This window comes from Aquarana catesbeiana, linkage group LG04 (assembly GCF_042186555.1).
Source record: "Aquarana catesbeiana isolate 2022-GZ linkage group LG04, ASM4218655v1, whole genome shotgun sequence".
Taxonomy (NCBI): Eukaryota; Metazoa; Chordata; class Amphibia; order Anura; family Ranidae; genus Aquarana; species Aquarana catesbeiana.
This window is the reverse complement of record NC_133327.1, coordinates 491,984,293-492,008,196: the sequence shown is the minus strand read 5'-3', so window position 1 is coordinate 492,008,196 and position 23,904 is coordinate 491,984,293. Positions and strand designations below refer to the sequence as shown.

The 23,904-nt window shown below is 44.6% G+C and overlaps 1 protein-coding gene across 1 annotated transcript in view; it reads right to left on the bottom strand.

Moving 5' to 3' along the window:
- DHX57 (DExH-box helicase 57) overlaps nt 1-23,904 on the bottom strand; it is a 218,154-nt gene that overhangs the window by 193,357 nt on the left and 893 nt on the right. The window contains exons 2-3 of the mRNA XM_073627674.1: nt 20,554-20,807; nt 15,034-15,180 (exon numbers count right to left, since the gene is read on the bottom strand). Of these exons, the coding sequence (XP_073483775.1) occupies nt 15,034-15,180; nt 20,554-20,807 (401 nt within the window). The remainder of the gene's footprint in view (nt 1-15,033; nt 15,181-20,553; nt 20,808-23,904) is intronic.

Here is a 23,904-nt window from a genome sequence, read left to right as displayed (position 1 = left end):
CTGCTGTGGGGGGGGACTCTGATGGGGACACCTGCTGTGGGGGGGGACTCTGATGGGGACACCTGCTGTGGGGGGGGACTCTGATGGGGACACCTGCTGTGGGGGGGGACTCTGATGGGGACACCTGCTGTGGGGGGGGACTCTGATGGGGACACCTGCTGTGGGGGGGACTCTGATGGGGACACCTGCTGTGGGGGGGGACTCTGATGGGGACACCTGCTGTGGGGGGGGACTCTGATGGGGACACCTGCTGTGGGGGGGGACTCTGATGGGGACACCTGCTGTGGGGGGGGACTCTGATGGGGACACCTGCTGTGGGGGGGGACTCTGATGGGGACACCTGCTGTGGGGGGGGGACTCTGATGGGGACACCTGCTGTGGGGGGGGACTCTGATGGGGACACCTGCTGTGGGGGGGGACTCTGATGGGGACACCTGCTGTGGGGGGGGGGACTCTGATGGGGACACCTGCTGTGGGGGGGGACTCTGATGGGGACACCTGCTGTGGGGGGGGACTCTGATGGGGACACCTTGCTGTGGGGGGGGACTCTGATGGGGGACACCTGCTGTGGGGGGGGACTCTGATGGGGGACACCTGCTGTGGGGGGGGACTCTGATGGGGACACCTGCTGTGGGGGGGGACTCTGATGGGGACACCTGCTGTGGGGGGGGACTCTGATGGGGACACCTGCTGTGGGGGGGGACTCTGATGGGGACACCTGCTGTGGGGGGGGACTCTGATGGGGACACCTGCTGTGGGGGGGGACTCTGATGGGGACACCTGCTGTGGGGGGGGACTCTGATGGGGACACCTGCTGTGGGGGGGGACTCTGATGGGGACACCTGCTGTGGGGGGGGACTCTGATGGGGACACCTGCTGTGGGGGGGGACTCTGATGGGGACACCTGCTGTGGGGGGGGACTCTGATGGGGACACCTGCTGTGGGGGGGGACTCTGATGGGGACACCTGCTGTGGGGGGGGACTCTGATGGGGACACCTGCTGTGGGGGGGGACTCTGATGGGGACACCTGCTGTGGGGGGGACTCTGATGGGGACACCTGCTGTGGGGGGGACTCTGATGGGGACACCTGCTGTGGGGGGGACTCTGATGGGGGACACCTGCTGTGGGGGGGACTCTGATGGGGACACCTGCTGTGGGGGGACTCTGATGGGGACACCTGCTGTGGGGGGGACTCTGATGGGGACACCTGCTGTGGGGGGGACTCTGATGGGGACACCTGCTGTGGGGGGGGACTCTGATGGGGACACCTGCTGTGGGGGGGACTCTGATGGGGGACACCTGCTGTGGGGGGGACTCTGATGGGGACACCTGCTGTGGGGGGGACTCTGATGGGGACACCTGCTGTGGGGGGGACTCTGATTGGGGACACCTGCTGTGGGGGGGACTCTGATGGGACACCTGCTGTGGGGGGACTCTGATGGGGACACCTGCTGTGGGGGGACTCTGATGGGGGACACCTGCTGTGGGGGGACTCTGATGGGGACACCTGCTGTGGGGGGACTCTGATGGGGACACCTGCTGTGGGGGGGACTCTGATGGGGACACCTGCTGTGGGGGGGACTCTGATGGGGACACCTGCTGTGGGGGGACTCTGATGGGGACACCTGCTGTGGGGGGACTCTGATGGGGACACCTGCTGTGGGGGGACTCTGATGGGGACACCTGCTGTGGGGGGACTCTGATGGGGACACCTGCTGTGGGGGGGACTCTGATGGGGACCACCTGCTGTGGGGGGACTCTGATGGGGACACCTGCTGTGGGGGGGACTCTGATGGGGACACCTGCTGTGGGGGGACTCTGATGGGGACACCTGCTGTGGGGGGACTCTGATGGGGACACCTGCTGTGGGGGGACTCTGATGGGGACACCTGCTGTGGGGGGACTCTGATGGGGACACCTGCTGTGGGGGGACACTAATGGCAACTCTGATGTAAGGGGACAGAGGCTGTATTTGGGGGGGGCAGAGGCTGCATTTGGGGGGGGACAGAGGCTGCATTTTGGGGGGGGACAGAGGCTGCATTTTGGGGGGGGGGCAGAGGCTGCATTTTGGGGGGGGGGGGGACAGAGGATGCATTTGGGGGGGGACAGAGGCTGCATTGGGGAAGGACAGAGGCTTCATTTAATGGGTCACAGGCATGCTGCATTTTGGGGGGGGGGGGCAGAGGCTTCATTTGGGGGGGGGACACAGTCATGCTGCATTTGGGGGAAGAGAGGCTGCATTTAATGGGACACAGGCATGCTGCATTTGGGGGGGACAGAGGCTGCATTTAATGGGACACAGGCATGCTGCATTTGGGGGGGACAGAGGCTGCATTTGGAGAACAGAGGCTGCATCTTAATGGGAACAGAGGCTGCATTTAATGGGACACAGGCATGCTGCATTTGGGGGGGGGGCAGAGGCTGCATTTGGGGGGGGGGGGGACAGAGGCTGCATTTGGGGGGGGGGGGGGGACAGAGGCTGCATTTGGGGGAGACAGAGGCTGCATTTGGGGAGACAGAGGCTGCATTTGGGGAGACAGAGGCTGCATTTGGGGAGACAGAGGCTGCATTTGGGGAGACAGAGGCTGCATTTTATGTACAGAGGCTGCATGTAAGGAGGGACTGCTGGGGACACCTGATGGCATCTGGTTGTAGGCGACGTGGCAGGTGACACACTCGGGGCTCCCACTGATTCTGCATTACGGTGAGTTGAATGATTTCATTTTATATTACAATGTAATAATAGTAATAATGCGCTTCAATCATCCTGACACCATAACAACCATGGTGCGGGATGATTGAAGCGCTAACACCAAGTGTTTGGAGTATCTTTATCTGCTGATTGTTAAACTTTGTAGAATAGACATTTCTATTGTTGTGTAGGATCTAGGCCTGCTGTCCCTCTCCCTCCATCCCTCGTTCATCTCAGACGCTAACCACACGAGGGGTCAAAAAGGAAGGGCGGGGTCTGGCGCCCCCCCATCCTAAAACTTCACCAGCCGCCACTGGTTCTGGTTGTCCCAAACGTCTTCCATTTAAGGATTATGGAGGCCACTGTGCTCTTAGGAACCTTAAGTGCAGCAGAAATTTTTTTTGTAACCTTGGCCAGATCTGTGCCTTGCCACAATTCTGTCTCTGAGCTCTTCAGGCAGATCCTTTGACCTCATGATTCTCATTTGTTCTGACATGCACTGTGAGCTGTAAGGTCTTATATAAACAGGTGTGTGTCTTTCCTTATCAAGTCCAATCAGTATAATCAAACACATCTGGACTCAAATGAAGGTGTGGAACCATCTCAAGGATGATCAGAAGAAATGGACAGCACCTGAGTTAAATATGAGTGTCACAGCAAAGGGTCTGAATACTTAGGACCATGTGATATTTCAGTTTTTCTTTTTTAATAAATCTGCAAAAATGTCAACAATTCTGTGTTTTTCTGTCAATATGGGGTGCTGTGTGTACATTAATGAGGAAAAAAAATAACTGAAATGATTTTAGCAAATGGCTGCAATATAAAATAAAGAGTGAAAAATTTAAGGGGGTCTGAATACTTTCCATTCCCACTGTATAATATTAAAACATGTTGCGTTCCAACAACCAGTAATATAGACTAACCTTCAAAAAAGGCAAGATACACAGAATGTCAAAACAGAAAGTAAATAAAACTTGAATCTGTGTTTCGAGACTGAAGGACCCGCAACATGCATATTTACACAGGTGAATGGAAAGTCAACATACAGTGCATCCGGAAAGTATTCACAGCAGTTCACTTTTTCCACATTTTATTATGTTACAGCCTTATTCCAAAATGGATTCATTATTTTACTCAAAATTCTACAAACGATACCCCATAATGACAACGTGAAAGAAGTTTGTTTAAATGCTTTGCAAATTTATTAAAAATTTTAAAAATTTAAAAAATCCCATGTACATAAGTATTCACAGCCTTTGCTCAATACCTTGTTGAAGCACCTTTGGCACCAATTACAGCCTCGAGTCTTTTTGAGTATGATGCTACAAGCTTGGCACACCTATTTTGGGCATTTTCTCCCATTCTTCTTTGCAGTAGCTCTCAAACTCCATCAGGTTGGATGGGGAGCGTCGGTGCACAGCAATTTTCAGATCGCTCCAGAGATGTTCAATCGGGTTCAAGTCTGGGCTCGGCTGGGCCACTCAAGGATATTCACAGAGTTGTCCCGTAGCCACTCCTTTGTTATCTGGGCTGTGTGCTTAGGGTTGTTGTCCTGTTGGAAGATGAACCTTCGCCCCAGTCTGAGGTCCAGAGCGCTGACTAGTCTCCCAGTTCCTGCTGCTGAAAAACATCCCCACAGCATGATGCTGCCACCACCATGCTTCACTGTAGGGATGGTATTGGCCAGGAGATGAGCGGTGCCTGGATTTCTCCAGACAGGACGCTTGCCATTCAGGCCAAAGAGTTCAAGCTTTGTTTCATCAGACCAGAGAATTTTGTTTCTCATGGTCTGAGAGTCCTTCAGGTGCCTTTTGGCAAACTCCAGGCAGGCTGTCATGTGTCTTTTACTGAGGAGTGGCTTCCGTCTGGTCACTCTACCATACAGGCCTGATTTGTGGAATGCTGCAGAGATGGTTGTTCTTCTTCAGAGTGCCAATCGGGTTCTTGGTCACCTCCCTGACTAAGGCCCTTCTCCCCCGATCACTCAGTTTGGCCAGGCGGCCCGCTCTAGGAAGAGTCCTGGTTGTTTCAAACTTCTTTCATTTACGATGATGGAGGCCACTGTGCTCATTGGGACCTTCAATGCTGCAGAAATTTTTCTGTGCCCTTCCCCAGATCTGTGCCTCGATACAATCCTGTCTCGGAGGTCTACAGACAATTCCTTGGACTTCATGGCTTGGTTTGTGCTCTGACATGCACTGTTAACTGTGAGACCTTATATAGACAGATGTGTGTCTTTCCAAATCTTTGCAAATCAACTGAATTTACCACAGGTGGACTCCAATCAAGTAGTAGAAACATCTCAAGGATGATCAGTGGAATGATCAAGTTTTAGTGTCTTGGCAAAGGTTGTGAATACTTAGGTACATGTGATTTTTTTTGTTTTTTATTTTTAATAAATTTGCAAAGATTTCAAACAAACTTCTTTCACGTTGTCATTATGGGGTATTGTTTGTAGTATTTTGAGGAAAATAACAAATTTATTCCATTTTGGAATAAGGCTGTATAATAACAAAATGTGGAAAAAGTGAAGCACTTTCTGGATGCACTGTACCTGGTCAGTTTAAAACTGGTCTATAAAATCTTACCAGCTGAAAGACAGATGGAAAAAGTATATATATATATATATATATATATATATAAATAAAATGCTAAAATGCTAAAATAGAACTACGGACAATAGAGCAGTTTATTCAAACGTTGACGAAAATATACCAATAGGAACCTCACTGTTTCCTTATACACAGGCGTATATGATAGTATGACTGTGACCTAAAATATCATATCGCCTAAACTGTTGTAGTTATAATCCCATTATAAACTGAGAATGTTGATTTTTTATTATTATTATTAGAAATAGTGTACATGTATCAGTTCAAGTATGCCGACTATCATGTTTATCCATATACCGGTATCTATAGTTATTTTCTTTCGTCTATATGTATAAATGATATTGATAGCCACAGCAGATAGGAAATACATCTTTTTATATATTAGAAACATCACATGGCCATACTTGTTATAGTGAGAAATTAAAACCTTCCTACAACAGATTATTTTATAAGAGCAAATTAGAACAGACATTCCTTGTCCTAGGATGATACCTGGTGATAAAAGATGGCACTGCCCTAAATAAACACGAAGTCATTTAATCATAAACTACGTAGAGGGTTCCTTACTGTAAAAACGGCAAGGATGTGGAATTCCCTTTCACAGGCGGTGGTCTCAGTGGGGGGCATCGATAGTTTCAAAAAACCTATTAGATAAGCACCTGAACGACCACAATATAAAGGGATATACAATGTAATACTGACATATAATCACACACTTGGTTGGACTTGATGGACTTGTGTCTTTTTTTCAACCTCACCTATTATGTAACTATGATGGTTAACCAAATTAACCAATGAAAAAGTAGATTCCAGAGTGCGCATGCGCGGGACTCCCGGGAAGACGCTCTGAACGGAAGCTCCGTCACAGCCGAGCCTTCCGCGGTCCCCAGACGCTGGATTACTTAGCGGATCCGTCCCTGCTTAACACCCGCTGGTAGAGGAGGCTAGCGGGCACAAATCTATATGCCCAACCGATCACAGCGCCCAGCGGCTAGCAGGAAACTCTCCTTTGGCCTACCCGACCCCACTACATCTAAGATGGCGGCCGCAACCTCCTCACAGGCAGACACAGGAGACGGAGTCAGCATGGCTGACATCCCAGAGGAGGATCAGCTTCCCAACATCACACCGGGATCCTCTGTGAGTAACATCTCCCCCAAGAATGCCTATCTTACCAGCAAAGACTCCGTTTTTAACAGGACCCTAACTGACATGCTCCATATCCCTTCACTGCATGCTCCCGCCCCATCCTCTGCTATACAACAGGCAGCATCGCTGAACTCTCCCAACCAGTCAGACATGGCACAACTTCTGAATTGCTTTTCAGACATGCTGGCCACAGGCCTGGCCCAAAACGCAGCACAAATCACCACGTCTATTAAGGCAGACCTACAGAGCTTGGGGGCCCGCATTGACTTGATTGAACAAGCAGTTGATCAAACTGTTGCGCGCACCAATCAGAATACCGACTGCATTCACTTGATGCAAGATCAACTTGAAACAGCTTTAGGGAAGATTGACGATTTGGAAAATCGTAATCGGAGAGGAAACTTCCGTATTCGAGGTATCCCTGAGTCTGTAACTAATATTCATGACACGGTGCAGCTTTTCATGAAAGAACTGATCCCGGATATCTCTGACCGCAAACTAGAGATTGACAGGGCTCACAGAGCGCTGCAACCACCCAGACAGGACGGGCTCCCGAGGGATATAGTGGTGAAGCCCCACTATTACGAGACCAAAGAGGAGGTCATGAAAAGATCTCGGAATCTAGACGCCTTATCCTTCCAAGGAAACAAGATTCAAGTCTTCGCAGACATCTCCAAAACTACAATCCTAAAGAGAAGAGCTTTAAAACCTCTGCTTGAAATCCTCTCTCAGAAATCAATTAAATATCGCTGGACTTTCCCTTTCCGTCTTCAGTTCCAACATAAGGAAAGATCGTATGGATTCTCCTCATTCCAAGAAGGCGAACACTTACTCCTGCGACTTGGATTCATCTCTCAAGAAGCTTCCCCCCAGGATCCTCCGTCCAAGTCAAGTTCCTCTAAGAGACCCCCTCCAGGCAGCCCCATCACCCCCCTCTGGAACAAACAGCAAACGAAGCGTCACCGCGATTCCTTTCCTCCAAGATGAAGTCATCTCTTCTCAGCTTTATAAGGACTTTGTGACTCCCTTTTCTCCCTAAGGTTGTACCCTCTGAGGAGGGGCTATGGTGTACATTGCATACACCCCATCAGACCCCACTTATCCATCAGTGAGGGTGGTCGCACTTACCTGATCTCCCCCCACTCTCTTCACTGCAATGAAGATGGAAGAAGATGACTCCGGGTTGTTTTCCTTCTTCTCCCCCCCTTTTTTTTTTTTTTTTTAACAACTATCCTCGGTTTTCATAATGGACCGCACTTGAGGTTATATTGACTTCCGGGGAAACCAGGGCATAAGTTTATACCTCACTTCACCTCCCCCCCCTCCCTCCCACATCCCTGCTCCTACCCTCCACCCCCCCTCCCGGTTACTAATGGACCTTCCCCTATGGAGGATTTTGTTTTGTCATTTTTATTTAAAACAGTGATTTGCCCTTGTACCTCTTAGAGTTTGGGCTCAACTCATCATTTTTGATCCGTGTCTTTTATATGGGTATATTATTCAAATTTTTTGTGCTCACACTTACTAGGTTCCATTGCTCCCCATTAGATGGGGCCCCGGTGGCTCGGCTGGGCTAGCATTGCCACTTCCTCTGTTGTGATCAGGGGAGATCCTCCCACTGATTACACCAGACTAACAACCTCGGCTGAGGTTGTTCTTGTTTTTCTGAGACCCTTTTGTTTTTGGGTCTCAGACTCGAACTGAACTTTTCAGTCCAGTTCCTGGATTTTCTGGGCTTTTACGCCTAGTCTTTTTTGAAGTTACTAGAATGTATTATTTAATGATTCTTCCTCTCTTCTTTCATTCTCTTCTCTCTCCCTTCTTCCCTCTCTTCTCCTCCTTCCCCTTTCTTATATTTCAGGGAGGTGCACAGGAGACCGACCTTACCCAGAGCCCTCCGCTGCGACAGCAAGATCTCTCTCCCAGACTCCATGCTGCATCATCAAGGAACCGGGTAGGAACACACCTAACGCACCAGGGTTACTCCCTATGTGAAAATGACTGACCCACCTACCTTACAGAGGACACTTAAAGTTGCCTCCCATAACACCCAAGGGCTCAACTCACCCGTCAAGAGACGCAAAGCTTTCCAAAGCTATCACTCAAGAGGAGTAGATGTAGTGCTCCTCCAAGAAACACATTTCCCCTCAAACTACTCGCCTTCTTTTTTACACAACAAATACCCCACTTTTTTTCTTGCAAACGCTAGCGAGAAAAAGAGAGGAGTAGCCATCCTAATCTCCAAACAAACCCCTTTCTCTCACACTTTAACTGTGCGAGATAATGATGGAAGATACATTCTAATCAAAGGACTGATTGAAGGTAATCTATACACTTTCATTTCCTATTATGCCCCCAACAAAGGCCAAGCTAAATTCTTCTCCTCCTTACTGGCAATTCTCTCACCCCATTTTGAGGGTACGGTGATTATGGGAGGGGACTCCAATATTACCTTTGATCAGATCTTAGATAAAGCAGCTCAGGGGATCCCTCGCCTTAAACGACCCCCCAAACAAAGCCTCCAGATTGCCAAACTTATTCACTCGGTGGGACTCATTGATTCATGGAGGGAATTAAACCCCGCAACAAGGGACTATACACACTTCTCAGCACCCCACAAGACATATGCTAGAATCAACCACATTTTCTTATTGAACTCTGACATACAAATTGCTAATCACGCCTCTATCCACGATGTTCCGTGGTCTGACCACTCCCTAGTAATATTAGGAATATCCAATTCATTATCACCATCTGGCCCACGCACTTGGCGCCTAAATGAGAAACTCCTAGCTAATCCCGTCCACTGTACTATACTAGAAAAGGATATTAAAGAGTATTTTCTATTGAATGACACGGCAGACATCTCCCCTAGCACGCTCTGGAATGCTCACAAAGCAGTAATCAGAGGGAAATTGATCCAATTTGCAGCCAAATTAAAGAGAGAACGGCAATTTGATATCAAGAAACTAGAGAAAGAATACAAAAATCTCAGCAAGTCCCATAAACTGAACCCCAATCCTACATCTCTATCTAAACTAGATACTATTAGGCTATCCCTTAATTCAGCTTTGACCTCCAACGCAGAAAAGCACCTCCATTGGCTAAGCGGCAGTTTCTATCTACGAGCGAACAAATTTGGCCCCCAGCTAGCGGCCAAACTTACCCCGAAACACAGGTCTTTTGCCCTACCTAAAATAAAAACCCAATCCGGATCGCACACCCAAAACCCAAGTAAAATTCTTAAATCATTCCAATCCTTTTATGCCAACCTGTATTCTGACGATTGCCCAATTTCTCAACAAAAGTTGGATGCTTTTCTAGACAAAACCCCATTGCCTAAAATTTCTGAATCTCACCGCTCCATTCTGGAATCCCCATTTCAAGAATCTGAGATCCGAGCAGTCATAAAAGGGCTCAGAAAAGACTCAGCCCCAGGCCCAGACGGTTTCTCAAACCACTATTACAAAACTTTTATAGATTCCCTCTCTCCGTACCTGGTCCGCCTCTTCAACTCCTTAGCTAAAGCATCTCCGTTAGACCCAAATGCCAATTTGGCTTTTGTTTCAGTCATACCTAAGCCAGGTAAAGATCCCAGCGATGTCAGTAACTATAGACCTATTTCGTTAATTAATAACGACCTAAAACTTATGACAAAAATATTATCCAATAGACTCGCCTCTTTTATAGATACCTACATACATAAGGACCAAGTAGGGTTCATACCAGGGAGACAGGGACCGGACCAGGTGCGGAGAGCGATAAATGCAGTCTCCCTAATGAGATCGGGGTGGGATGGGGGATCTCCCCAGGGGGGCCTCCTCCTCTCCATAGATCTCCAAAAAGCGTTTGATACGGTGGCTTGGCCCTACCTCTTCACAATTTTAGGTAAATGGGTTTCGGCCCAAACTTTATCAATATATTAAGAGCCCTCTATCATCAACCTAAGGCACAGGTGAGACTACAAGGACACCTATCAGATAAATTTTCCATACAGAAAGGAACAAGGCAGGGATGCCCTCTCTCTCCCCTTCTCTTCGCGATGGCTATAGAATCCTTGGCCATCGCGATTAGACAACACCCAGACATCCATGGAGTTCGCTGTGGGCAAAATTACCACAAATGCGCTCTATTTGCGGATGATGTCCTCCTGTTCGTCACGTCTCCCATGACCTCCATCCCCAACATATTGCAACTTTTACAAGACTTTGAATTAGCTTCCGGACTTAAGGTTAATGTATCCAAATCAGTCGCTCTCAATGTTTCCACTCCTCCAGACATCGTAAATAACCTAAGGAGTAAATTTCCATTCTCATGGAATTCCACATCTATCCCTTATCTTGGCATTAACCTTACTTCTGGCATAGATACTCTCTATAAATATAATTTTCCCCCCATGATCAAAAAGCTCACGGACGACCTGACCCAATGGTCGCTATATAAGCTCTCGTGGTTGGGTAAAGTGAACGCAGTTAAAATGACACTCCTACCTAGGCTACTATATCTCTTTCGTTCCTTACCCATTCCAGTCCCCAAATCGCACATTCAACGCCTACAATCTGCCATAATCCGTTTTATTTGGGATAAAAAAGGCCACAGGTTTTCTAAAAGAGGTGCTTTTTAGGCCCAGAAAAAAGGGAGGACTAGGGGTCCCAAATCTGTGGTGGTATTATCAGGCAGCACAATTGAGCCAATTCTCAACTATTTATATGAAAGGACCCAAACCAGATTGGGTGAGCATGGAGCGTGAGGCGGTTCCCGGTTTCACCTTAGACTTTCTGCTTTGGAATATCCCCAAAAAACGCCCCCCTATTTTAGCACCAACATTATCTCACTCAATGAAACTTTGTGATGCCCTTCATAAGTTCAAACCTCTCATCTCCACATGGCACCCCCTGGCACATATCTTCAGAAATCATAATTTTCCTCCTGGCCTGGAGATTCGGGCCTTTAAATGGTGGCTGGACAAAGGCCTTTATAGAATTGGTCAATTCTTCAACTCCAATGGTCCCCTCACTCTAGCATACTGTACCTCCAAACTCGAAATGCCCCCAACCGAAAAATTTAGATTCCTTCAACTCTTTCATTTTTTAAATCGGGTATGGAAGGACAATGAAAACCATCTCTTTGTAACGCCTTATGAACAATGGTGTGCCTCAGCCTCGGACACCAAAGGGGGTATCTCTCTCATCTACTCATCCCTGGCGGAACCCACGGAAAAAGCAGCATACATGACAAGCTGGGAGCGAGATCTTGACTTCAGCTGGGACCTGGATAAGTGGCATATTAATTTTGCCCGCTCCTTTAAAGGTATGGTTAATACTACAATTAGCGAAGCAGGGCTGAAAGTTCTCACACGCTGGTATCTGGTACCGTCACGTCTTGCCAAAATCTATCCGCTAACGTCACCTCTTTGCTTTAGAGGATGCGGTCATGTGGGGTCTCTTTTACACATACTATGGGAATGCCCTAAAATCAGAATGTATTGGAACAAGATCTTCTCCCTTATCCGCAGAACATGCGGTTGCACTCTGCAACAAGATCCAATTGTTGCATTGCTGAATGGTCCCATACCAAAAATTTCTAAACATACACAGAAGCTGATCCAGTTTATTCTAGTGGGGGCCAAAATGACCATCACCAGGGCCTGGAAATCACCGAAAGTGTCCATTCGGTTAGCCAAGCAAAAAATCACGTGGATCATGCTGCAAGAAAAAATTTCCAACACCATCCTAGATACCAGTAATAAATTTAACACTATTTGGGAACCCTGGGCAACATTAGTAGGGCATCCTTTGTATGTGTGATAGATGGTACACCGGAGTGGTCCTTAGCTGAGGGGCTTTCGGTCCCCCCCCTCTTTGAGGTCTCCTGTGCACTTCCCCCCCATAATTCCTGAAGATCAACTACCCCTTTCACCCTTTCTATCCCCTCTGCCTCTTCTATTTCCTTCCTTTCCTCCTTTCACTCTCCTGTTTTCTATACAAATCTATATTGGTCTCTCAGGCTCTCAGTACTTTTAATTACCTTGGCTATATGCCTCAGGGCAGATTATCAAAGGTAACACCCTTCTAACCCCCAAACATAACATGTTTTGGACTGGATCATCCAACCAAAATTTAACCCATCATGAGAGATAGACAGACCAATTGGTTTCCTTCCCTTCTTATTTTTATTTTTTTTCCAGTAACGAATGTATAAATGCGTTATTGACATGGTCTTCCATGGTTACAGTGATACAAGCTCCTTTTGGTTTTATCCCTTTTATCAGTTTCCGGTTTCTGTAGGTGTGTATCTGTACTCTAGACAGTTATTCACTTGTTAGGGGCGAGATGGGATGGGGGAGACCCGGCTCGTCGGAGCAGTTAGCTCCCAGAAGGGGCTCCGACGCCGGGACTCCCAATGCCCATAACAAGATATCCGGATGTGTTACAAGCCTATATCTGCCTACAATTTATTGATGTCATCTTTTACGACTGCTGTATTACTTTTATATTTTGTACTCGATGAGCGATGTGCTCCTTTTTCATTTTGACGATTGATGTATTCTATTATCTTCTTAATAAACTTCACTCTTTGAAGAAAAAAAAAAAAAAAAAAAAAGAAAAAGTAGATTCCAACTTCTGGCCTAGGCTTAGCAAAATTTTTTAGGAGCTTATTGTTGAGAACTGAACATAGGACAAGTTGAAACATCCATCAAGACAGACATCCTTCCACCCATCCAGAGACACACGGATCACCACACTTCATCTGACACCTCAGTGACACCAGGACACAGCTCCAACATAGTGAGATATCATTTTGGAAAGGTAGACATCTTAGGCGACTCTGGTAGCGGCCATTTTAAAAAAGCTAACTATAATACATTTACATTCTGTTGAATTGTTGCTTAATTTGATTGCCTATTGATATATTTCTTCTGATACCTAAATTGCTCTCCCCCGATATTATAACCAATTCAATATTTGTTTAATTTTATTTTTCCATTTCTAATTATTTTTCTATTTTTGGGCCATAATGGTGTACCATTTTACATAGTTTAACACTTATTCCTTCTGCAGGGGAATAACCGTTGGATTCCGTAAAACACAGACTATTGTCCGATAATTGCTTATATGGTTATTTTGTCCACAGGGAGAATTTAATTATTGAGTTTAATAAATATATCATCGAGTATTATAGACGATTTTTGTTATTTTTATGTAAAATTGCAGTGTATGTCCATCTACCGATCAAACTATTTAATTGTTAATATTTTACTTTTTGAATAAATATTAATTTATATCAATAGCCAGTCTGTAGTCACATCGACTTGGTGTATTATTTCAAAGAAATTCTACATTGGCTGAAAATTACCCAAATTAATCGTTCAGGCAGTTCCAGACACAAACGCATAACACTATGTAAAAGCTGGCCTACGAGGAAGGAGTTGCTCTAGTCAAGGCGAGAGATGAAACATTTGTGAATTAGTAGTTTGGTGTCAGAAGTGGTAAAGGGGTGTATTTTGCAGATGTTACGAAGGCAATACAACTTAGGTAGGGATTGGATAGGGGGCCAGAAAGAGCTATTCAGAGTCCAGGATTATATCCAGCACCCTGGCATGAGGGGAGGGAGGTAATATTATGAGATCAGTTTTGGAAAGATTGAGTCTTAGAAAGTGGTGTGACATCTGTACTGATGTCAGTTAGTACAATAGGGATGCGCAAGGAAACTGAAGGTGAGCTGAATTTTAGAGAGAGGAATTTGGGTGTTGCCAGCATAGTGGTGGTTTTGAAAGCCACTGGAGGCTATTCACTGACTAAGGGAGGAGGAGTAGATAGATATAAATGGTTTTAGATAGAGCTTTGGAGGACAACAGAAAGAAGAGAAGAGGAGATGGAGTTGCAAGTGACTCTGAAGCAGCACTTAGATAGGTCGGAGGAGAACCAGGAAAGAACAGAGTCTTCAATGAAGAGGGAGTGAAGCTTTTTTAAGAGGAGCATGTGGTCAATTTTTATCAAGGGAACAGGAAAGTGTTAAAGTATGGGTACAGAGTAGTGGCCATTGGTTTAGGCAGTTAGCAAGCAGTGAGTGAGTTTTAGCAGAACATTTTGAGTGGAGTGTTGAGGGCAGAAGCCAGACTTTAAGGGGTCAAGAGAGTTGTTTTCATTGAGATAACAGCTCAGATGGTTGTAGACCAAGCTTCCTAAAGGTTTGGAGGTAATATCAAAGGATCTTTTTGCTATCAGTCAAAGGATCTTTTTGCTAAAATACGAGCAATGGCTCTCCTCTTTAACTCTTTAGAACCTGTTGCACTGCCTAGCCATAACATGGCTGAAAACACTTCCCACCTGGCCGAAGGGTCAGTAGGTTTGCGATGCATCCAAGGTCAGTGTTGGCATGCAAGGCAGAAATGAGTGTAGGGAAACACATATAGTGTTATTAGAAAAAAATAGTGATCTTGTACTTTATATAAACTACTATACAGCCACCTATTTATATAACAATGTTATTTATCTTGGCCTAAAATATGTATTATTTTCAGTTAAAACAAATCCTAAAGATTTGTAACCGTCATGTTACAGTACTTCAGTACTTACTCAATAGCAGCATCCAGATCTGGAGCTTGAAGATCCCGTAGTAGAGCTTTTACCCGTGCTTGGTTCTCAGTGGTCATGTGAAGAGTCTGTAGAGAAGTGGTGACTATTGTGCCACCACGGGCTCGAGAGCTGTGCCTCTGGTCCTGGCTAAAAAATTATACAAACATAAGGAAAGTAATAAGCTCTATAGTACTTAGCATTACATATTATATCATATTTTTGCCAAATATGACCCCCACATGCAGTGCCAATTAGCTCTTTCACCAAATGCATAGCACCCTCATGGGTGAGTGGTACCACGTGTCACATTTTGAATCACAATTGCAACACTGTACACATCTGAAATTTTCATAATTTTTTTCACACAAATAGTGCTTTCTTTTGGTGGTATTTAATCACCACTGGGTTTTATTTAAAAATAACAAAAAAAACCTTTTTCATAGCCCCAGAAATTCTCGTGCTGATGTCATGCGGCTGCGCGATCCCAGTCTGCAAGCAGCTTTACATGCGAGTTTCCCGGATTTACCGCTCTGCTTTTATGCCATTTTATCTATATGGTAAATAAATTCACCCACACACTATGAGATACTCCTTTGGGCTCCTGTCCACTTGATGTTGGTGTTTGGTCATTTTAACACTGCTTGCGATATACATCCGTGATCATTGGTGCTGCTCTCGCCTTTATTTTTTCACCTAAACACGCTGTGGGACTTTTTTTTTTGTCACTTCTGGACTTTCAATTATTTTATTTCGCATTTTTGTACCAGTTATTTCATATGTCACTATATGTATGTATATATGTTATATATTGTATATTTATTGGTTTACTTTGCATATTGGTGCTGCACTACTGTTTTAGCGATACTACCTTTTGTGCTAGCAGCCTCTCTGCCACTTTAAAAAGATTATTTTTTCTTCAAAGCGCAGATTCCACCACATTAAATGTAAAATTATGCACTTGGGGACTAAAAATAGGAATGCAAGTTACATGCTAGGGGGAGGACCTCTGGGGGATTACAGGATGGAAACAGATCTGAGGGCCCTAGTGGACCACAGGCTTAGAAATAGCAAGCAACAGCAAACAAGGCTAGCAGACTTCTATCATGCATTAAAAAGAGTATGTACTCAAGAGTAGAGTTGGGCGAACAGTTTGGGACAAGCAAAAGTTCGGCCCGAACATCGCCTGTTCAGCAAACACGCGACTTTGCAGGGCGCTCGGCAAGATGTTCGCCCGTCAAGGGACCCACAATGCACTATGTGCTGCACAGTGCATTCTAAGCCCTGACTGGGCAAAGCTTTGCCCAATTAGGGCACAGTGAAAAGCTCTTTTTTAAGGAGCGGACCGGGAAGCCAGCCGCGGCGTCCTTAACAACGGATGAGTCATCAGCTGTCAATGGGTTTCCCCGCTGACAGCTGAATGAAAAAAAAAATTTTTATGGCAATAGAGAAATGTGAAAAAACAAAAAGCAAAAAAAAAAATAAAAAAAAAAAAAAACACGTGGGGGCCCCCCTCAAAATCTATACCAAATCTAAGGGTCTGGTGTGGATTTTAAGGGGAACTCGCATGCCAAAATTTATAAAAAGATAAAAACTGCATGCTCCCCCCCCCCAAAAAATTCACACCAACCCCTTATCTGAGCATGCAGGGGATGAGAGCACCCCTCGACCCCCACAATAGGCCTGGCCTTGATTGGGGGGCCCCCCATGCCGTTTTTTTAACATTCTTCTATTGCCGGCAATTTAAATGTCATTTTTTTTCTTTATAAATGTCTGTTTTGCTGTAGCAGGTACTATACACGGTACAGATGCGCCATTTTACAGGCAGACTAAGGGAACAGGCACTATATTTAAAGGAATATTTCATTTTTATTGTTTCACCTTAAGCATAATTAAAAACACTGCTCCTTTAACCACTTCAGCCCGAGCCTCTTTTTTACACTTGTTTACATGTTAAATTTTTTTTTTTTTGCTAGAAAATTACTTAGAACCCCCAAACATTATATTTACTTTTTCTAACACTCTAGAGAATAAAATGGCGGCCGTTGCAATACTTTCGGTCACACCGTATTTGCACAGCGGTCTTACAAGTGCACTTTTTTTGGAAAATATACATTTTTTGAATTAAATAATAAGACAACAGTAAAGTTAGCCCAATTTTTTTTTATATTGTGAAAGATAATTTTACGGCAAGTAAATTGATACCCATCATGTCACGCTTCAAAATTGCGCCCACTCGTGGAATGGCAAATTTATCCTTAAAAATCTCCATAGGCGATGTTTAAAAATTTCTACAGGTTACCAGTTTTGAGTTGCAAGAGGAGGTCTAGGGCTAGAATTATTGCTCTCGCTCTAACGATCGCGGCGATACCTCACATGTGTGGTTTGAACACCGTTTTCATATGCGGGCACTACTCACATATGGGTTCGCTTCTGCGCACTAGCTCATCAGGACGGGGCGCTTTAAAAACAAATGAAATTTTTTTTTCTTATTTATTTTCCTTGTAATTTTTTATTTTGACACCGTTTAAAAAAAAAAAAAAAAAAATGGATCACTTTTATTCCTATTACAAGGATTGTAAACATCCCTTGTAATAGAAAAAAAGCATGACAGGACCTCTTAAATATGAGATCTGGGGTCAAAGAGACCTCAGATCTCATATTTACACTAAAATGCAATAATATAACTGGAAAAAAAAAATTCTCCTTTAAGAGCGTTTGACGTCGCTTCCGCCCACCCATGTCATGGAGCCGAGCAGGGGCCATCTTCCCCTCAGTCGGCAGCCAGGCATCCACGGGAGAGGACGTAATAGTCTCCGTCGCTACCGGCGGGGACGATCGAAGCGCGGCGGGGGTGGGCACCTCTCCCACCGCCGATAAAAGTGATCTTGTGGTGAATCCGCCACGGAGACCACTTTTATCTTGAAGATAAACGCACGACATTCACGAAACTACCGTGGTTTAGGCAGCTAGCTGCTGCCATAACCCCGGTATTTAGCGTCAAAGTAACGAGGTATGGGTATGTCGTTTTGCGTGAAGTGGTTAAAAACAATCTTTTTTTTTCTTGCATTGATACATGTCCCCCAAGGCCAGGCCCCCATACCCTTTTTTGGCCATTATTTTGCATATAAGCCTTCAAAATGGGCACTTTTGATTTTTCAAGTTCGGTCCCATAGACTTCCATGGTGTTCGGAGTTCGGGTCCAAACTTTTGCAAAGTTTGAGAGTTCTGGCGCGAACCGAACCAGGCCGTGTTTGGCCCAACTCTACTTAAGAGATATGACTATAATTCTACCATTTTACAAAATTCTGGTCTGGCTACATATTGAGTATGCCATCCAGTTCTGGTCTCATGTCCTTAGGAAGGATGTGCTAAAATGTAGAGAGTCCAGAGGAGGGTAACAAGGTTGTAAGGGGACTAGAGGACATCAGTTATGAGCAACGTCTGCAAACATTAAACTTATTCTCCCTGGAGAAGGGACGCTTAAGGAGGTTAGATGATTGCAATTTTATTAATATCTAAATGGTGATTCTAGTATAGGGAGAAAGCGGTTTAACCATAAACTGTGTAATGGGTTTATTTACGGTTAGAGCAGTAAGGATATGGAACTCACTTCCACAATTGGGTGTGTCATTTGGGAGTGTCAATACTTTAAAAAAACTCTTAGATGGGCATCCTAGTGAGTGCAATATACAGGGATATGGGAAACAAATGGTAATAACAAACACACCCTCACAGGTTTAACTGGATGAACTGGTGACTTTATTCAACCTACCATTTACTAAAACTGGGGAGTGCAAATTCTGGTGTAGTTGTGCATGGTAGCCAACCGGCTACTGCTTGCTCAATTAAGCTTTGAAAAAAACCTGGAGGCTGATGGTTTCTATGCAGAGCTGCACCAGATTTTGCACTTTCTAGTTTTAGTAAATCAACCCCTATGTATGTATGCAACGATCTGCACTCCTGTGATCCATTGGAGAAGTAGAGCCAAAAAAGCTTTGGCCATACTTCTCATTTAAGTCAAGTACAATTCTTATAAATCCGTGCCCTATTTGGGCAGTCATATTAATGAGAGCAAAATAAAGGTCATTTAATAAAAAACCTTATGTTAACGATCAATTTGCTCACTCAACTGCAAATTATGTCACTCTACCATATGTAAAATAGATGGTGCAGCGCTAAAATCAAGTCCATGAGTCAGACAATCAAACAGTATCCAAGTGATCTTCAGTGATGGTACAGCATGCAAATGAATCCATGGGCATATGTGAACCCTCCACCAATGATAAAGATGGCCTCTCACCTTAGCACGGGGACCCTTTAATTACAGAGGGTCAGAAACGCCTTCCCTTATGGGTAAATTGGATGTTAAACAGCAAATCCCGACCAGTCTGGATACAGCGGTGGACAGTATCTATACAACGTGAGTGACTCCCAAGACACATGGATCATGTAAATATAAAGGGACACACCATAGTGCTTTCCGCAAGATAAACATTTATTTAAGTAAAGGAATAAAACTTACAAACATGGCACTAATCCAGTGCCAGATAATGAGCGAGTGTGTACACAGGATGCGAGATGGCCGCGGGTGACGTCACGACGCTTCCTTCCGTATGCGTTGCGTCCCTTTTTTTATTACTGAACATTAAGTTTTATCCTTATTTATGTAGCGGTTGTAGCAGATGGTCGCGGATGATGATGTTTTTTAATGATTTTAAGACATTTTTCAGTATTTTACTGCTTTATTCCGAATAATACTTTTTTTTTTTTAATTTTTTTTTATCAACTTTATTATGCTACGAAGCACACTTAGTTGTTCTGCATCTTTGTGCGGTGTGCAGGCTCTAAGTTTATATTATAAGTGCTGGTGTAGCGGTATTTTTTCTACTATTTTGTCTGCAATACATCAGCGGGGACACTTCCGGGATTACGTCCCTGCTCAGTTGTCCCCGCCCCACTCCGCTCCGACTGACGTGGTGTGTGGTTGCTATAATTACCCTTAGAATATTTAGCGCGGGTGCTTGCGCAGCTTCAGTATCCGCTGATGAAGTCCCCGCCCAGGGACGCAACGCATACGGAAGGAAGCGACGTGACTCCCAAGACACATGGATCATGTAAATAGAAAGGGATACACCATAGTGCTTCCCGCAAGATAAACATTTATTGGTGAATTAAAGGAATAAAACTTACAAACATGGCACTAATCCAGTGCCAGATAATGAGCGAGTGTGTACACAGGATGCGAGATGGCCGCGGGTGACGTCACGACGCTTCCTTCCGATTTTATCGATGCACCATCTATTTTACATATTCTATTCATGGATTTTTGACCCTGGTGTTCAGCTGCTATTTGCTATCTGTTTCTGTACATATTTGCGCTAATTTATATATTTTCATTATTCATGTCACTCTACCAGGCAATTAAAAGACAGCCTAGAAATTTGTAATTTAATCCAACAAACAATACGACCAAAAACTCACTGCATAGCATTAATAAAAGACAATTGAAAGAGTGATTACCTCTTTATCACTGGTTTGCTTGAGAAACAAATATCATCTCCATCATCCCAGGCTCTACTAGAGCTTTTTTTGCCACAGCCGCCGCCTACTCCTCCTCCTGCATGTTCATATCTCGAACTTTCTTGTCTGCCACCACCTCTTCTGCCTCCTCGTCCACCTCCTCGACCGCCACCTCGCCCACCTCTTCCACTACTGCGATGTCCTTTGCCACCTCCTTTGTTAGGCTTTCCTTTCCTTCGAATTGGACAATCCATCTGTAGGTATATGATACATAGAATACAGAGCAAAAATATGGATGGTTCATAAAATAGCAGGCAGTTAAACATGGGGTAGCCTTTCAGAATCTCATGTTTTTTTTTTAAGAAAGTATGCGCTGAGAGAAATATTTGGGCTGCTCCTCCTGATCTTGGATTCTAAAAAATGCTATTTGCCAGTTTAAACTATAACTAATCAGGTTAGGGTGACAAACAAAAATTACAAAAGGCCCTCCATGTAAACTGAGAAGAGAGTAATGTGTGGATAATAGATTGTCTTTGGGGCAGGCAAAACCATAAGTATCTTGTTCCTGCATATACATTTTTTTAAATGTATGTAAAATGCAGTGGTAATTTGCAGGACTTTAGGTTTTAAAATGTATCTAAAATCAATAAACATACATCATGGATTACTAGTCCTTAGGTGTTGTAGCTGCATTACTTTATTTCCTGTCTTTTTCCCACTTTATTTCATGTGGTAATGCTGCGAATAACATGCTTCTTGTCCCTTTTTGTCTACACTCACTCCTCCATGAGATCTATGGAAGAAGCCATGGTTGGCACACAGGCTGGACTTCAAATATGTCTGCCTTTGTTCATCTCCATTACATGGTGGGTTAATGGGACTATTAGTTTACAAAAGAAGCGATTACATTGTTTATACTGTCTTTTCAGGGCACAGGAAGTGACAAGGACACTGCATTTTTGGCAAGATCAAAGCATTTGTTTGGTCCAATCTTATAGCAGGTTCAGACTGAACCCAGATGCAAGCTCTTTCTCCCACCAAACCAGCACCCAATCATCAACAGACTGGGCATTCCCTGCTCCACAGCCACTAGTTACATGGCTGGTAAGGTTGAATAAAAACACCAGTCCATCCAGCTCAACCCAAGCGAGTGTGTTTGTTTATGGCAACAGGTTTTTCAATATCCTGGCCTGTACACTGTGTTCACTAAGGAACACATCTAAATGTTTTTTTTTTTTTTTTTATTTACCTACACTTCCCACTCTGCCACCAACTGTGGAAGGGCATTCCACATCCTTAGCGCTTTACCTGTAGAGAACCCATTATACAGTTTAGAATTTAACTGCTTCTCATCCAGCTTTATTGTGTGGCCGTGTGTCTTCTTTAGAGACTTTATCAGCTCTGGCCAGGCATTCCCCACCCCAATGCAGCATGTAACAAAGGGGCGGGGATGCTTGAGACCAGTACCGGGATATGCATCAGCCAGCGGCCAGGGCAAAGCTGCCAAACTGCGCCCCCTCCTCTTCATTATTAGTAACACTGGCATCGCTATTCCTGTCAGCCCAGTGCTAGAAGCGGCCAAGAGAAAGCAGGGAAGAAGTGAGGGTTGTGTTCTCTCTCTCCCCCCCTTTCTTTTTCGTGCTAAAGCAGTGCTCCTGTATTCCTATACACACAGCTGCCAGCTTCTTAATACAGGAGCACTGCTCTACCAGGAAGAAAAAGGGGGAGAGCGAGAACACAACCCTCACGTCCTCCCTGCTCTCTCCTGGCCGCTTCCACAACTGGGCTGACAGGTGTAGTAATGCCGCTATCACTACTCCTGTCAGCCTTGCATCAGAATGAGCTCGCCACACAGTGGCCATTCCTACAGTAAACTGCTGCACCTGGGGCAGTTGCCCCTCCTGCCTGTGACATCATTGACCTAAAATCTCCACATGACTATAATTGAACAAAGTCATTGATCAAACACTGCCATGTGGCCATATTAGGTCCATACTTTCAGGGGCATCCCTTCCCCTTTATTACATGCTGCTGCAGGGCAGGGAATATCATGGCCACAGCTGGCTGGGCACTTATTTGGCAGGTGTGACAGCTTTCGTCTAAACCAAACACACGTTCATCCACCATCAACAAGTTTTTCTGTTTTTGTAAATTAAAAACTATTGCTCCTTTTACATTCAGTGGGCAGTACATCCAGCCAAAATGACCCATTCAAGTGAATAGGGACGTGTGGCAGGGTGGATTAAAAGCAATGATTTAAAAAAAAAAAATCTCTTTTGTTTTATTTTTATCTAATTTATTTTAATAAAATGCGTTTGGAGTAAATCTAAATATAGTTTTCTATTTCTATCTGAGATAACATGCACTGCATTGATGCATTCACACAAATTCACAGTAAGGCTTCATGTACACTTCTGCTGGTAAACTGACGTTTAGGAACATTTGGACGTTTTTTTCAGCTGCCCCTGAACTCTCCTCTATGTTATCTTATCAGTACATGTACACAGGGTTGTTTATAGTAGTTTCTAGGCAGTTTAGAAGCATTTTTTGGAAAGCAAAAAAATGCGTTCAGGACAGATGTTCAGAGGCATTTGAAATGCCAAACGCCTGTAACAGCTTGTAAACGCGTGTAAATACGGTAACTCGCATTTCGTTTACAGGGGTTTTTAATTTTTGACTATTTGAAAAAAAATAAATAAATCCTTCTAAACTGACTTTTTTTTTTTTTTTAGTCGGTTACTGTCAAGTTAAATTGTTCAGGAGAGGTTGTAAAACGTCCCTTGTACATTAAGCCTTACCATGACATAAAACAAAGTTCAGGAAATTTCCTTTATCCCATTGCTTTGAAAATCTATGTACACTACAAACTGTAGGATTGAATCAGTTCTGATATCACTGTTTTATTAACCTGACAGCTTATTATTCTAAATAGAAAGCCTTAATTTTGTTTGCAAATATTAAAGATTCTAACTACCAGCAAAAATAAGCTTACATTTAAAGATCATCTGTCATTTCAGACCCATCATGGCAGCTCCTGTTAGCTGGCATCCACTCACCTGCTGCTGCCACGTCCCTCACCTTGTTGTCACTGCCGCATCACCAGCCGTCCCATTAAAGTGAATAGGAGTGTCGGTGAGTCAACAGCGGGTCAGAGGGGGAGGCGCTGTGAGACAGAGATAACAGGTGCACTTTAAAAATTATGATTTAAATCATGACTCAAAGGGGTTGTAAAGGTACGTTTTTTGGTTTTTTTAAATAACAAACATGTCATACCTACCTGCTCTGTTCAAGGGTTTTGCACAGAGTGGCCCCAATCCTACTCTTCTGGGGTCCCTTAATGGTGCTCCTGGC